We start from the raw sequence: 17,055 nt of genomic DNA, 5'->3' as shown, positions 1-17,055 counted from the left end.
CTCGAACTCAAATCATTAACAGCCCTACATACCCCACATTTTATTTCTCATTATATCCTTAAACTTTTTGTCCAATAATTTTGATATCCTCTCTCATAAATCCCCTATTAATTATCTCCTAAATAGTTATATAATAATTCTTAATCTTTTTCTGTCTATCCTTTGTCTTCTTCCGACATTTTATCTTAGACCCAAAAAACAAATGCTTCGAAGAAGCGAGAAAATGAAGCTTGTTAATTCTGTTCTAGGAAGAAAGAAAAGGAAATGAAATTTGTGTCTTTAATATTTTTAATCAAATGTAAAACAAGAATTGTTTTTATTATATAGCCGGAGATAACTAAAAATTGCTTAAATAATGGATAAATAAAAAACAATTGCAATAGTTAAAGCGATAAATAAGATAAATTTAAGAGTTGAAAAGTAAATAAGAAATTAAAATATTTTGGAAATATATAGAGAAAATTGTTAAATAAATATTTGTCACATGTACTATCTAATATAAACCGTTGAAATTGATCAGTGGTCAGGATTTAAATTGCTGCAGCCTGTGCAGCGCTGTCGACGATTTGGATCCGCTCCAATCCTTTCCGTCACCTGCCTCCCTCCCACCCAATTGCTCAAAATCTTTTAACCCTCGTCGCACCTTGTTGAAATTCAGATCCCGCAATCTCCCTCTCCAGTGCTAACCTGCTTTGGTCCACCTCTGCTTACCTGAATTACTGCACTCGATGAAGCCATATAGGGGTTCAGTGCAAAACGGTCAGGTGTACGGTGCTCTATCAGCCTATCATAATTCATGAACATAAACTGTTTGTTCAAATGCCTAAGAGAGTCTAGTCTATACATATAAGGTCACTGCGGCACTGCCTTCTACATCTAGACTTTGGTCATGGTTGCAATGGGGGCCATGCCTCATCCTTGATTTGCAGCACTTAGACTAACCTGGGACGAGCCGTGCATGTGTAGCCCTGTTATGCATGGCATTGGGTATTTGCTTTGGTGAACTCTCTGTGACGAGCACGTTATTCTCCCTCTCACCAAGATAAAAACATAAGGTCATGCATCTCTCTGTCTCTCTCTCTCTCTGGACCAATTTTAATTATATGGTGCTAGGTTCATTGTGGTTGTCAAAGGATGATCATTGATGAACATGGTGTAATTCTGAATTTTTGGATCATCTACTGTTGAAACCTTCTGTAATTATAGAAAACACAATAAAATACAAGCAAAAGCAGGACAGGTAAGCACGGAAGCCAATCGGTGCACCAAGTTTTCAGTACACCTTAGCGGAACTATCTACATGTCATGTTGGCAGGCAATGTCCATAACCCTACATGACAGCGTGTTATATTCTTTCTGGTATATGGTTGTCCACCATATCGGAAGGTTCTAGCATTGATTTTGTAAAAGTTTTAACAGATTTACTCTATACCTAATTTGCCAATTGACGCCTCAGCAGTTGTACGGAAAAGATAATTGAGTGTATCAGACGCTTCAGCAGTTGTACAGAAAAGATAATTGAGTGTATCGGGCTTTATCATTGTTGATAGCTTTCCTTATATCTTGTGACGTATGTAATACGAGAGGAGTGAACATGGTTTTGTCATGTATATGATATGTTAGGTAGCTTTTTTGATATACTAAAACTTGAGATTCACAAAAACGGTGGGTATGCCGATTGTATATCCTCTCCTTCCAATCTAATCAACTTTCTTAAGTAAATCTTTCAAAAAATCTATCTAAAGCCGCAATAATTGAGAATCAGAAACCTCACAATTTTTTTTCCTGTAGTACATCGTTACACGTATATAAATAGAGCCAATGGTCATCTCTTGGCTCATTGCACCCTTCTCGCTTTCTTCTCCCTCAAAGTTCTTTCTTTAACTCTCTATCACCCAATTCAAGGAAGAGGAACTGACCAGGCGGCGATGGTGAAAGTAGAAAATGGTTCTGACATATCATTTGAAGAGGGTATTTCAGCCGGCATAAAAGTGCTTGTCATAGATGACGACCGAGTCTCTTTGCAAGTGGTGTGCACAATGCTTGAAAGATGTGGTTACAATGGTGAGTTCTTTTAAGTGTACAGAATGGATTTTACTTTTTTTTTTTTTTTCCTTTACTGTGGTTTCTCAAACAATAGTTCTTTTTTGAGACAAATCAAGAATGCTGAAAGTTTAAAAGGGTTCTTTAGCAAACTTGATTAGAGTCTGTTATACAATCCTGGGGTTCTTGCTTTTTTGTGTTGAAATCAGATTGTCAAAATGGAGAGATAGTGGGAATAAGCTATTTTAATGAAAAGGAAGAAAACAGGAGGGAAAAAATAAATGAGATTCTTCTGTTATTCATCAATACATCAACATTACAATGCTTAATTAGCAATATGTAAATAAATTGTGTAAATCAGTAGTAAGTTGTGATTTGTGTTTCTTATGTAGCAACTAAATGTACAAGTGGGACGAAGGCATTGGAGATGCTTAGAGAGAATGAGGGAGAGTTTGATATTGTGCTCACAGATGTTCACATGCCTGACATGGATGGTTTCCAGCTCCTTGAACTTGTTGGCCTTGAAATGGACATTCCTGTTGTTAGTAAGTGGATCTAACTAAATTTCTCTAGCATACAAATGATGCCGTTATTATACCATTCCGCTCCCACTTTCGATTATACCAGTACCAAATGACCTGTTTGTGCATTTTGGTCATCAAAGCAAACTAACTTCCTGTTTCAGTTGAGCTCAGTTTTAGTTAAGTGTAACATCAAACCTATTCATTACTGGTTGTTGCATGCCTTTGCGGACAAAACTGTAAACATTTAATGTAATGAAAATATTAATAATAATTATAATAACAAAGACATCTTTTATTTATCTTTCCATCCTGCCTAAAATTTTGCAGTGCTGTCAGAAGACGCGCGCCATGAAACAATGGTAAAAGGATTGAAGCATGGTGCGTGTGATTACCTGGTCAAGCCAGTTCAGATGGAGGAACTGGAGAGAATCAGGCACCATGTGCTGACTTGGCGCAGGGCCAACGCTGGAATCAATTCTGATTCTTCGGACGATTAGTAAAATGGCAGCAACCTAAAGCCTGCAACTTATATTCATGAATAAGAACTTTTCAATGTAATAATACTTTTAGATGAGAAAAAGCAAGGCTAGGTTGATGAGATTAGAGTTGTTGTCAGAGGGTATGAATAAAACATTTTAATGATATTATTCTAAATTAGATTATTGTTTTCCTTTTCTATATGATAATTTAGTTCGATGAGGAAAAATGATAAACTATGTTTCTAACATAGTTTCATGAAAGAAAGTTAGTGATATTTACAACAAATGAAATTTGCCAAAGGCAATTCCAACAAAAAAAAGGGCTAGCTAAAATAAATTAGCAAGATTAAGCTTCTCTAATCAAAGTAAAAGTTCCATCTTATTAACCATCTAATGTGTCAGAAATTATCATATTCATCATATTCACACTACAATATTTGGAATATAAATATCACTAGCTTTCTTTCATGAAACTATGTTAGAAACATAGTTTATCATTTTTCCTACTCGACATACATTTGCTAAAATATAGTCATGCATACTTTTCCCTAGCTCAATTTTCCCCCCCTTTTTGTGCATTCATCTTGTATTATGAGAGAAAGAGCCAAGAATTCAGACTCCATATTCGCTGCCATACAAATGATAGTAGCAATTTGTCACATTTTGTACTTGCGTTGTCTGATCAAAGTCACACGATTCAGATCAAGAATTGATGATAAAAATTATGATGTGATTTTAACAGTTTGATGTTGACTGTTTGATCAAAGTTAAACGGTTCAAATTGGCAATAAAAAATCTACTTCTGAAAAACAAGATGTGATTTGGTTAGTTTTTATGGAATACATATATATATTTAGCCCCTAATTTTTCATTTCCTAAATAATTTTCAACTGCTTTCAATCAATTAAAAAGAACAAACTAAACAAGTGTGTATTAGACAATAGTCAAATGTATTTTTATTTTTTAATTAAGATATTGAGAAAATGAGTCCGAATGATCAAGACAACTGTCAAATGTTTTTACTTAGGGAAAATTATGTAACGAAACCCTAAACCCTAAACATGGACGGATCTATATTCACCTGTGCTAAGCCATCCTATAATTTAAAATTTTAGTTATGTATATTGAAAATTTAATTTAATTGAATTTTTTAAAACTTTGTATATATATAAGTTAGCCCCCCCTCATAAAATGTTGTGTTTACTTGTAGCCTAATAATTATAGCTTATTTTGTGGGTGTGGAGAGACTGGGAGCTCGTAAGAAATGTTTAGGAGTTAGTTTCACGAGGATTATTAGCTCAAATCCCTGTTACTTTGTGTCTTTCCTGATTGAAATTGTTTCTATTGATTTTTTTTATTTTTTTTAAGCAACTAGCATGGACATGGTTAGTACGGGTAATGATTTTTGCCTTTGTTTTTGCTAAGCGCGCGTAATGTATATAGGAGTTATCGGTTATTATTTCTTACCTAATATTGTTTTCCTTTTTTGGAGATGTCCTTTTATTTAATTATTCTCCGAATGATGTAGGCTACTAGGCTTTACCTGCCATGGAAAATTGAACATGCCCTTCTATTTATTCTCAACACGCTATTTCCATATTTACAATTCATGTATCACATAATCATTTTTTATGGCTCCAGTATTATATCAAATATACTGGAAATTACTATACTTCCAGTATACTGGAGAATCTATACAGTATATTTGTTGGAGATAAATGGATAATAATAGAACAATATAACTAATAGCTATGTTATCCCAACTTATACTACTAATGATGCCAATGTAGAATTTATAATTTACAAATATTTAGTGACACCAAGAAAATGACTGGAGCCGACTACATTTTTTTAAGGGTGTCAATAAAACTTTTAAGAGTGAGTCTATGGTACTATGCATATTACGATTTGTTACTGTGCTACGGTTCTATATTCGAGTTTTCAAATTCTAACGGTCGATCCGAACCGTTCATCTTGTTCTCCATATTAATATGTGTTTGGAGACCAAATTTTACATTTTTTGAAAAATATTTACTATTTTTTTAGATTTATTGAAAATCACTGTTTTTGGATGGTCCAGAATTTTCAGATCAAGTGATTTTCTAAATATCTAAAAAAATAGTAAAAAAATTTCAAAAAATGTAAAATTTGGTCTCCAAACACATATTAATATGGAGAACAAGATGAACGGTTCGGATCGACCGTTAGAATTTGAAAACTCGAATATAGAGCCGTAGCACAGTAACAACCCGTGATATGCATAGTACCATAGACTCACTCAACTTTTAATCTTTTTATTAGCTTTCTCTATTTGTATTATTCAATAAGATATATGTATGAAAAGAAAACTTATGAATTTATCTGATAAGAATACGAGCAAGACCAAATTTTTATTATTTTATGTATTCGTACATTTAAGTGTATAATATATTATTGGAATGATTTGATTGAGGTATATTCAATATTTTATATAATTTTTAAAATTAGTGATTGATATTTTCTTAAAAATAATGTGACCAGTAATTATTGTATATTTTATTTTAGAGTAGGGTTAAAATGCTATATTGATTTTGTGTCAAATTCATGCCCCCACATCTTTATTTTCGTTTTGAAAGTCCAAACCGGCGATGTGAACTGCTCAACATGATATTCATATTAAAATATGTTTGGAGATCAAATTTTTTATATATATATTTTTGAAATTCTCTAATATTATTTTCCTGTTTAATTTGCGAATGGTAAATCTGTATTTCTTTTCCTCCACATTATGCATTTTGATATCCACATTTCACATAACTCCGATTTATATCACTCTCTATTATGGGGGTCAAATTTTAAGATGTCCTCTTAAATTTTGTTCTATAATGTCTGTGTTAGTTTTATATTCAATTATTATTTATTGATACAATTTTAGAAAAGAAATTTATTCGGTATCAATTGCTTTGCTTGCTAATTCTACTGTCCGTTTACCACATTATTTTACCTGGCAAAATTGGGAAAGATTTTAGCCTTTTTAGTTTTAGGTCCCTATTATTCCTCGTATGCAAAGGTTTAATCATTATCATTTAAGGAAATAATCTTTATAGAATCGAAATTAAAACCGCCTCATTATGGGATCCGTATCCTCCCAGGTACTTGACTCAACACAATTGAAACGGACGGCTCAGATTTACTCTCAGCCGATCGGGATTCGGGATGACAGGGGCAGGAATATTTATGCTTTGAGATGCGTGCCAATCCATTTTCGGACCGTCCAATTCAATTCTACTCAGTCAGGTAACCTGAGGGGATCCGAATTCCTCGTCATGCTTCTCAGCCTTCATTAATACAGGCACGCAGCATCCTCTCCTCTCTCTCTCTCTCTCTCTCCCTCCCTCCCTCCCTGCCATTTCCCCCTCCTCTTTATAAAAACTACGGAAATTCAAACAGAGAACTACGGCTGACGTGGCATCATGGACATTTCAGAGAAGACAGTGGTTGCTGATGTGGCGACTGGAGCGCCTTTCCCAGCCGGGATGAAGGTGCTCATCGTTGACCAGAAAGTGTGTTTACGAATATTGTCGTGCATGCTTAAAAACTGTGGCTACAAAGGTGAGTTGTATCAAACTATCAATTCAATTAAGTTCTAATTTTATGGTTTTCTTCATGTAATGTTTCTCTTGTTTTCAGTGTATCTGTGTTTTTTTAGTTTTTAGGGTTTCTTCTTTTTTGTTTTCTTCCATTCAACTTTTTACTTCTCTGTATATTTACTAATAGATTAAACAATTAATAAATATATGCTGTTTTTTTAGGCTACTATTATATATTAAACAGTAAAAACATTTACATAGTTCACTTGGTGTTTAGTCTCCATTGTAATGCGTTTGAATTTAATGGAAATTCAATTACTGGGCTGTCTATTTGATGGCTACATAATGAGCGGCTTAATGAAATTTTGTATCCAAATTTAAAAGTTTCTCTTATAAATGAACAAATTAAATACCTACTTTCTGCGTCTTCCAATCATATCATCATTTTTCTAGATGTTTCAAGGAATTTTGGAATTGTTTTGTTCCTATTTTGAACAGAATGGTGCCACCGATTTGACTTATTTTTTCATATTTTAATTCGGAAAATAGGAAATAAGACTATTATACCGAGAAAGTTTCTAATTCCATCTTTTATAGATGTGCTTTATTTTCTTTTGTATTGAAATCTAAAATGGTCAAACTGAGGTCAACAATCTGTCTAAAAAAGAAAAAATAAATAATGATGCCAAGTCGACTCCTCCACATAAATAAAAAGAATAATTATATTATCCCCACACTCCCATCTCTCCTCTATTCCCGCAACTATAATTTATGAATGTTACATTATGGTCCCCACTAATTATTTAAACAGTTCTAAAATTAATGGGTTCAAGTTAAATAAGAAAGGTGATAATTATTTAGATGTTGTATTATGGTCCCCACCAATTATTTAAATACTTCTAAAATTATAAGGTTCACTTTTAAAATTAGAGGTTTTACTATGGTCCCCACTAATTATTTATCTATACAAAAAAATATTCATCACGATAAACATATACGAGGTGATTATTCAAGTATTTTTTTACATAGAAATAAATACTCTAGTGTATAAGTATAAATATTTGTAATACTTGATATTAATACTTTCATATGTCAGTCACTGTCATATGTAAAAAATACTTGTAAATATAGGTATAAATACTTGCATGATGATGTATAAATACTTGTGTGGCGACGAGCCCGAAAGTATGCCATCATGGATCTCATTTGAAAGGAAAAATTACGTAGAAGTTCGTGGTTTTAGATTCGCAAAATTCCTCATAAATCATCAGAAATGTGAACGAGATTGAAATGAGATAAAAAAAATCCACCTCTAAAAATGTGCATGACCCCCATGTAGTTTGAGATTTGATTGGAGAAATAATTATTTATGTAAAAATTGATCACCTTACATGTATAAATACTTCTGTTCTTAAAGATAAATACTTCCGTGCGTAAGTATTAATACTTAAAAAAAAAATAGGACTAGAGTTTTATGGTCCCATGGTAGTTATGAAAATTAACGGGGGATAAATGCGGAGATGGGAGTACGGGAATAAGTATCAGCTTTCAAATAAAAAAATTCAAAAAAGTGCACATAAATGTTCTTCTAAATTTCATCGTTAGGGCCATTATGCAAATATTGGTGCTGTACTAAATATCATCAAACAAAACTCTTAGTATCAGATTTTTGAATAGTAGGCACAACAAGTTTTTGATGTAGTAAAACCTAACATCCAGAAGCTGGACCGATATAAAAAACTTAAAAAACAAAGATCGAGCTACTAATTGTCTATTTACAAACTTTCCTTTTCAGTGACTGAATGCGAACAGCACAAGGAGGCTTTGAAGCTACTAAGAGAGTTGAAATTTGATCTTGTAATAAGCAATGTGTCAAATGTTTCCGAGTCAGATATGGATGGGTTCGAGCTACTTGAACTTGTTAGCCTTGAAATGGAGCTTCCTGTTATAAGTAAGTGACCTATCTAAAATTCTCTACTTGCCAGTACCACTGTACCAGTCATAGCCGAAATGCAATAATTTTGTAGATTCTGGTGTCATTTGCTGGTACCTTTTTGTCCACTGTTATCATAAATGTTTTCCTTATGTACTTTACATGTAATGTGCCCTAGAAAAAGAAACCAACTAGATATCAGAACTATCCTTTGAAATTAAAGAAAAGGAAATGTGACTCGTCGTAATATTAACTTTTTGCGAAAATAATGTAGTTGTGTCAAGTGATTCAAGCAGAGAAACAATTATGAAAGCGATACAGCATGGTGCATGTGACTATCTCATAAAACCAATACAAAAGAAGGAGATCGAGATTATATGGAAGCACGTGGTAAGAAGAAAGAACAGCATTTTAGGGGACCCGGAATGTTTTGGAACCTTGGAGAAGAACAACAATGAAAGTTTGCCAAGAAAGAATGATGATGAAAGTGGGAATGCCTTGAGAGCCAGGAAGAAGAGGAGAGAACCAACTGGAGAGGATGATGAGTTGGAAAATGGAGAGGAATCGAAGAAGAAAGAGAGGTTCAATTGGAACGGGGAACGCCACAAACAATTTGTGGCTGCGGTGAACCAGCTCGGCGTTAATAGTAAGACAATTTTAATTTTATGTTTTGGTATATGGAAACAAATTTCTCTATTTGTTTCGAGAGTATCTAACCTGCGTCTTTTTCTCTTTCCATAGATGCAGTCCCTAAGAAAATTCTAAATGCACTGAACATTCCGGGTTTAAAAAGGGAGCATGTCGCTAGCCACTTACAGGTTTGGTTCTTTGTAAGTTTATGGGTATGAGCCAGTAATGTATCTGGCCAAAATAGAACACAAAAGTATCAGGAGTGAGTCTATTGGTACTATGCATATTACGATTTGGCAGTGTGCTACGGCTCTATATTAGAGTTTTCAAATTCTAATGGTCAATCCGAATCGTTCATCTTGTTCTTCATATTAATATGTGTTTGGAGACCAAATTTTACATTTTTTAAAAAAAATTTACTATTTTTTTAGATATTTAGAAAATCACTTGATCTGAAAATTCTGGACCATCCAAAAACAGTGATTTTCAATAAATTTCAAAAAATAGTAAAAAAATTTCAAAAAATAGTATAAAAATTTCAAAAAATGTAAAATTTGGTCTCCAAACACATATTAATATGGAGAACAAGATGAACAGTTCGGATCGACTGTTAAGATTTGAAAACTCGAATATAGAACCATAGCACGGTGCCAAATCGTAATATGCATAGTACCATAGACTCACTCAAAGTATCAGTACTATTGTTGCAGGGTTTTGCTCAGGAGTTTCCTTGCAAGTAAAAATTAGAAGAGCCCAAATTTTTCTCATAATACAGCACTAACATTCAGTCCAATAATCACATCAGTTTGTTTTTCAGGTATTTAGTCTAAATGAAAATCTCTACCTGTCTGTCTGGTGGTAACATGACTAAATTCATACGCACACTAATACATTACAGATTTGTTTATATTTTAATCATTTGCAGAAATACAGACTGGGTCTTAAAAAAGCAGAAAAGGATAAGCAAGCTCAGCAAGTCAATTCCCCATTCGGGTCCAGCTTAAATCCGATAATGGGACCCACTAGCATTTTTAGCTTCCAGAACCTTCCACCAAGACCTGTCACTTGGAATAACCATGCCCCAAACATTTCTCCTCTCCGTACTATGCCCCAGGTAGGAAGTTCCATGAATGCCCCTGGTTTTCTAGCAGATTCCCATGATATGCTATGGCAAGTTGTGGTTTCACAACAACCAGTGTGTCATACAAATATGAACCCATTGCTGAGTAACAATTTAATGGGGAACGGATCCGGCACTTCACAACCTCCCTCTCATGCTTCCAACAATGGAGGTTTCAACATTAATAACTATAATGGATCACTGGGTAGCAAGTTTGTGCAAAACAGTTACTCTCAGGCTATGGTTGGACAAGATAGAAACGAATCACCTAACAGCAACTTGACTTGCGGCAACTCTGAGGCAATATTGAACCCAAATTCTTGGGATCTAGACAAGCAGATGTGAAGCATTGGTAGGACTGATGAGTAACAGTTGTAAGTAAGTAATGCATTTTTGTCTCTATTTATACTCATGGAATAACCTGCATAAAGTTCCTTGGTAGTCTCTACCAAGTTTTTAAAAAAAAAAAAAAAAACCTGCATAAAATTTCTTATGTCACCATAATGAGAAATGTGTAAAATAGACTGTGTTAGTGTACTAGTCTAGTAAGATATATACCCAGCAGTACTAAATATTTCATACCCTGGAAGAACCTACAAAATTTGGTACTACTAGCTTGTACCAGAAATTATTCAGAGATAAACAATCAGTCAGAATAGTGATTGGGTCTTAATTATAGTTTCTGATGCTTTTCAGGTATTAGAAGGCTAGGAGCTGACAGATATTAGATCTCAATAGAGATGCTTATCTTCTCAACAATGGCATGATTTCTTTAGGGACAACGAAATCATTTTTTAGTTCTCTTGCATTGTGTTTTTGGTGCTTATGTATGAATGGTTTAGTTTGGTATACATGACATAGGCTATGGAATAGTTTCTTTAAATTTCAGCTTATTTTCCTTTTAAATGATGTCTTGAAACAGTACTAACTATTTGTATAGTGCAACAAAACAACTGGACTCTATGAGTAATCAATTTTCGATTAAATTTGTATTTGGTTAGAAATACATTCCACAAGATATGGAAATGCATAGACACGTAATATTAACTCAAACCAAATATTTACCACGTAAAGTTTTTACTAGTGGCAGTAGACCCAACTACCAATTACAGAACCCCTCAAAGAAATGATATGAAAGGTATGTGTCTAATATGAAAGGGAGGATAGCTAATGCATCACTCTAATTACATGGCTCAAATCAAATCTACCAAGTACCCTTGCATTAAATAAGTTTTACACAAACAAGAGAAACCACTCATCTGAGTGGTTGAATAATTACCATTTCAATCCAACAGGCAACAACTTTACAGAATTGAGATGAATACCCTGTCAAACTAATACTGTTATGTTAAAAAACACAATAAAAAATGGCAAACATTTCTCATCTAGACTACAACTATTAAAAATGAAATTATGATACAATAGAACTGAGGTAGGTTATCATGACCTCTACACTCTGATATTCCACATATGACCTCCAACCCCCTCTTCTTTTCTCTTTTATGAACTGCAATTTTTGCATTACCAATTTTAACTACTCAACTTCAGAACTTGATGCAGTTTGTTCAGAAACCGAGGCAAGACCTTGCATGAGCCGTATAATTTCAGCAGTGTCATCCAAGTAATACTTGGCTTTGCTAGGCTTTCTCCCAACTGTGCACGCAAAAATCTCTGCATCAGGTGCCAGTGTGCCGCTGGTGGCAACATTAGTAATTACCTCAAACATGTCCTCATCAGATCGGTCATCCCCTATGCATAGGATGAAATCAGGCGACACTCCCTTCTCTTCCATAGTAGCAAGAAGGCGGCGCGCTACTAATCCCTTGCTCACTCCCTAATTAAATAAAGAATTTATAGATTAAAAAAATAACAATTCTTGCAGACATCTAAATTTGGATTGAGTAAATAAATTTTTCTGTAGGGATAGGACTATGGGGTGGAGTGTTCTGAGAGTTGTACCGCTGTTTACCGGTATATAAAAATAAATAAATAAAAAAAAAAAAAATGAAGAAGCCCAAACAGGTCCTTTACTAATAGGCATCCATAGCAGCTTCTATTTCTCTTCTGCTCACCAGGCTCTCTCTTACACTAGTACCTGATATCAGAATGAACTGCTGTTTGGAATCAGCAAGAAAGACAGCTGCAGAGGAAGTACAGACTTCTATTTGGTACCAACTACCACGCTACTTGGGGTTGGGTGTGGGGGGGAGGGAGGGAAAGAGAGAGAGAGAGAGAACCTGAGGTTTCACTTCTACAATATGGGACCCGCTCTTGACCGAGACAGGCTCATTAGCTAACACACTTTCAAGGTGGTCTAAAAGCTCCTTTGCCTGACAGGACCCAAAATCAAAATCAGCATCCTCATAAGACCAGACAAGCGCTGTCTCACGGTCTTCTATGGTGGAGCCATCTGTGGTCTCTGTGTATAGCCGCATCACAGGCTCTGCTATCTGCTTCCAACTGCAATCTGCCACCTGTATGCATGTCTCCCATTCCGCATCTCTCCTCAATCTGACATCCAAGTTGGTTCAACAAATTATTCACTTGTAGGCTTTGGGTCTGATAAACATTCACATCGTACCAGTACAAAAAGTAAGAATAACCTGTGGTAAACTTTTGATTTTCCGTGTTTAATTTGTATTTTTTTTTTGGGAGTAGATTGTTTTTTAGATTTTAACCAATATCTCAGTTATTTGTAAAGGAACAAAGCCGCCATGTAACATTACACTTGATGTACAATTTTAAGCTTTTTTTCCCCTTTGCTTTAGTTGTTTCTGAGAATTTTTAACTGATGATTAATTGAGGCTACAGACCTTAATTGAATAAATGAAATGCTCAATCTTAGTTAATATTTGATTGGACAATTTGATTTTCATATCTTAATGATGTTTAATTGAACTGTTGAAGAACTTGCCAAATAGAGGGTAATTGAAGTTAAATAAACAACAGCCAATGCTTGATTGCAAGATCAGGAGGTTATGCAAATTTGCTAAACCAAGGTCAATCTAATAATTTTACAGCTGAGGAGCTATTTTACATTTATATGAACAGAACTTTCCCGGCTTGAATGACAAATGAATACAAACCTTTAGGAGAAGATGAATTAAAAATCTGCAGGTAATTTAGGTCAAATAGGAGACAACTGAGGCTCCTTGGTTTTCAACCAAAGCCTAATTTAACTAAACTGAGCTTAAAAGTTTTCCAACTGCACAGTACAAAAATGACAGCCTACATTTACCTTAGAAAATAGCCGTGCTCCGCAGCCATGCCTAGATTCTGGCACTGGCCAAACCATCCACTCAGCGTATCCCGTCCCCTTGCACTCACCAAGAACACCACATTCTTCTTATCCCCACACAGCTTATTCAAAATCTCGATGGATTTTGCACTGGGGCTCTTATCTATGCTCCCCTGCTGGGGCATCAGTGTGCCGTCATAATCCAACAACACTGCACGCCGCCTTGCACGCCTGTATGCTCCCACTATGTGCTCCATGGATAACTTTCTGAAATTCAGATCTAGTGCTACAACCCGGAACCGCAAACCGAAACCGATACCCCAGCACCGCCTTGTTGCGTGGTCCTTGCATGATCTCTCTAGATCTTGAAGGAAGCTCTTTGCCCAGTACCCAACATCATGTGTGCTCACATACCTGTCAAGAATATAATTGTCTTATTACTATAATATAAATGTTACTGGTCTGGATACAAAAATTTGACATGTGGAGAGTATTGAATAAGAATGCCCAAAAATAAAAATGTTTGGTAAGAACAAGAGATAAATGGTAGATGTACCTATGGTGCTTTTCATGCCTCAGCTGTTTCTCTGCCTCAGGCATCGTTAATGCACAATCCATTGCGTCAGCAACAGCCTCAATGTTCCAAGGGTTGACCCGAATCGCTCCGCTAAGTGAAGGGGAGCACCCAATAAACTCTGAAACGACCAACATGCTCTTTTTTGGCACCATTGACCCAGACCCATTAGCCCGGAAAACCTGATCTAATCCGTCATTACCTTGCCTCGAAATTACATATTCGTAAGGTATCAAGTTCATGCCATCCCTTACAGCAGTCACCAGACAAACCTCAGCAGTAACATAATATGCTATTCTCTCATAGAATTGCATCGGCTCATCTAAGAGGATGACAGGTTTGTATTCGGGCCCACCGTATGCCTCATTGATACGTTTGACTGTGGTGCGTATCTCATTTTGCACTTCTTCTACATCCTTGCCCCTCCCACGGGCTGGGTTTGCAATCTGTACCAATACCACTTTGCCTCTCCACTCAGCACGTTGCTTCAAAAATTCCTCCATAGCTAATAATTTTAAACTTATTCCTTTGAATATGTCCATGTCGTCAACCCCTAGTAGCATCACTCTTCCGTTATTCCCAAATTGCTCTATCAATTCCCGCACCTTATTCTCGGTCTCGGGTAGGTTCAAGGCCGACTTCAACTGCTCCAAGTGTACCCCAACCGGCAAAATCTTTATGCTAACGGTACGGCCATAGTACTCCAACCCAATATAGCCCCTTTTGGACTGGTACGAGAGACCAAGCATGCGGCTACAGCATGACAAGAAATGGCGTGCATAGTCAAATGTGTGAAATCCAATAAGATCCGAATTGAGTACTGCTCGCAACAGCTCCTCCCGTACTGGTAGGGTTTTGTATATCTCTGATGAGGGGAATGGACTGTGGAGAAAAAACCCTAACTTGACACGATTGAACCGTTTGCGTAGAAACGTGGGCAAAACCATTAAATGGTAATCATGGACCCACAATAAATCATCATCCGGGTTTATCACCTCTAAAATCCGGTCTGCAAAGATTTTATTTACTGACACATAAGCTTGCCATAGATTACGATCGAACCGGCTGCCCAAATCCGGGGAAAGTGGCAACATGTAGTGAAAAAGAGGCCACAGATATTGCTTACAAAAACCATGGTAAAACCGCCCCAGTAAATCGCCAGGAAGGAACACTGGCACGCAATTGAAGGATTCCAGAAGGTGATTAGCAACTGATTCCTGCTCTACCAGGGACAAATCGTTATAATCACGCAGGCAGCCGACATATAAGAAGTCTGTCTTGGGAGAGGCATTTTGGTAATCTTGCTTTAGCTGGAGGAGTAAAGAGTCATGATCCCAGGAGAAGGAGAGGCCAGCTACTGGAGAGGTTGGGTCGGGCTGGACCCGCAAGGGCAGGTGATTTGCAACCACTATGATACGGGGTCGGGAGGAAGCTGAATCTGTATCGGAATTGGAATCAGAATCGGTATCAGAATCTGGGTCTGAAATGATTCCAGTTGCAGTCATGACTCTAGGGAGACGGCGGGGCCCAAGAGAAGGCGGCATCGGGGCCTCGCCGGAGGCTAGTTCTAGTAGGTTCGAGTAAGATCTTGAAACCATTGTGGTCCAAATTGGAAACAAAAGGAAGGCAGGGGTTGTGGATGGGATACTGAAGTGGGTTTTATACTTCTATATGGAAAGGGTTTGAAACCGCATTGTTGAACTACAATTGTTCGGTTTACTGATACAATTGGAATAAGGAGAGAATATAGTAGTAAAACTACTAATTGGGGAAGCGGAAATTTGTTGTTCTGCAGATTTGCAACCTAAGGTGCTCAATCAAGTTAAACAACGGGTCAAAGGAAAAACGCTGATGGTTTTCGCTCACCAGCTCACAGAGATCTGATTTTTCCTTGAGATATGAGAGAAGATCACTGGAGAGTTCAGTTTGGACAGGAGCCTGAGAAATGATGTGATTAGGTCCGCACCGTGCAGAGGAAGAGAGAGAAAGTGAAGGAGAAACTTGGAAGAAATAGAAAAGGTGAAGGCTGGAACTAGAGAAAAAGAGAGAAACTGGTGGCAAGCTAGTACAGAGTACAGATTGTGTTTGTTAATTAATCAGAAATGATTACAGTTTTGTTTCAAAAGATAAGTAAAAAGGGTTATGTTAGCCAAAGAATGGCTGCGACTGTGAGATGCAAGCTGCAGGCTTTTAATATCCACAAGTGGAAGCGTAGCAAGCAAATAAAGAATGGGAGAGAAAAGGAACAACAATATACCATTTTCTTTAAATTTACAGAAAACAATTAGCCTATGGAAATATTGCTATACGCACACAAAGGTCTCCCTGTGTGCGCTCCTTATGTGCATCAGTGCATAAGACACCAATTTAGTATAAGACATCAGTGGATTGGTGCTCTTTTATTACTTGTCTAATTAAAAGAATGTCTTGCATATGAAATAACATCTTTACCTTTTGAGAAGAAAATTAAAATGTTTTTTTTTTTCAACTTTCATATGAGCGGAACAATATGCCTTGGAAATTTGACAAAGTAAAAAAATACTTTATGTTAAAAAATAGTTGGTTGAGGATGTCCGGATACTTCCCTATGACCCTATCCTTATAAAACTGAGGATCTTGTAGCGTAGATAGCATTTTCTTTTCAAAAGTCGTTTGTCGCCTATTAGCTTACAATAAAATAAAAAAGATATGGCAAATTGGCAACCCAACAATCCAAATCATGTTTCTTTTACAGTTTGGTGATAAAAGGAACTTTTGCTCGGACTTCATTCTTTTCTAATGATGATGGAACATGGCTCTTATTGATGGTAATTAACACCCCGTTTGGATGGAGAGTAGAGAAAGGAATGAGAGGTAAAGAATAGAAGATAATGAAATGGAATAGAAATGAAGATCAACATATTTAATCTCTTTGTGTTTGGATGATTAATGAGAGAAAATAAATT

The 17,055-nt window shown here is 36.0% G+C and overlaps 3 protein-coding genes across 5 annotated transcripts; 2 read left to right on the top strand and 1 right to left on the bottom strand.

The window, feature by feature from the left end:
* The first annotated feature begins 543 nt into the window (after window positions 1–543).
* On the top strand, window positions 544–3,247 carry LOC144556470 (two-component response regulator ORR21-like). 2 transcript variants are annotated; one of them, XM_078304824.1, is made up of 4 exons: window positions 544–1,055; window positions 1,792–2,064; window positions 2,436–2,588; window positions 2,895–3,247. In XM_078304824.1, exons 2-4 carry the CDS (start codon window positions 1,929–1,931, stop codon window positions 3,062–3,064), a joined length of 459 nt encoding a protein of 152 aa, XP_078160950.1. In that variant the 5' UTR covers window positions 544–1,055; window positions 1,792–1,928; the 3' UTR covers window positions 3,065–3,247. The 2 variants fall into 2 exon arrangements, with proteins under 2 accessions (XP_078160950.1, XP_078160949.1); XM_078304823.1 differs by having other exon boundaries at window positions 544–2,064.
* A 3,115-nt stretch (window positions 3,248–6,362) lies between these two features.
* On the top strand, window positions 6,363–11,258 carry LOC144557218 (two-component response regulator ORR21-like). 2 transcript variants are annotated; one of them, XM_078305760.1, is made up of 6 exons: window positions 6,363–6,637; window positions 8,411–8,566; window positions 8,823–9,194; window positions 9,290–9,366; window positions 10,104–10,672; window positions 10,995–11,258. In XM_078305760.1, the coding sequence occupies exons 1-5, from the start codon at window positions 6,499–6,501 to the stop codon at window positions 10,641–10,643; spliced, it is 1,284 nt and encodes a 427-aa protein (XP_078161886.1). In that variant the 5' UTR covers window positions 6,363–6,498; the 3' UTR covers window positions 10,644–10,672; window positions 10,995–11,258. The 2 variants fall into 2 exon arrangements, with proteins under 2 accessions (XP_078161886.1, XP_078161885.1); XM_078305759.1 differs by having other exon boundaries at window positions 10,104–10,676.
* A 233-nt stretch (window positions 11,259–11,491) lies between these two features.
* Window positions 11,492–15,855, bottom strand: LOC144556780 (alpha,alpha-trehalose-phosphate synthase [UDP-forming] 6-like). Its single transcript, XM_078305222.1, has 4 exons — window positions 14,093–15,855; window positions 13,537–13,950; window positions 12,536–12,809; window positions 11,492–12,132 (listed from the first exon to the last, which is right to left on the bottom strand). The coding sequence occupies exons 1-4, from the start codon at window positions 15,706–15,708 to the stop codon at window positions 11,833–11,835; spliced, it is 2,604 nt and encodes an 867-aa protein (XP_078161348.1). The 5' UTR covers window positions 15,709–15,855; the 3' UTR covers window positions 11,492–11,832.
* Window positions 15,856–17,055: the final 1,200 nt, after the last annotated feature.

The sequence above is a fragment of the Carex rostrata genome, chromosome 7, assembly GCF_964058835.1.
Source record: "Carex rostrata chromosome 7, lpCarRost1.2, whole genome shotgun sequence".
Taxonomy (NCBI): Eukaryota; Viridiplantae; Streptophyta; class Magnoliopsida; order Poales; family Cyperaceae; genus Carex; species Carex rostrata.
Note: the sequence above shows the minus strand (reverse complement) of the source record. Positions and strands in the feature narration are given on the sequence as shown.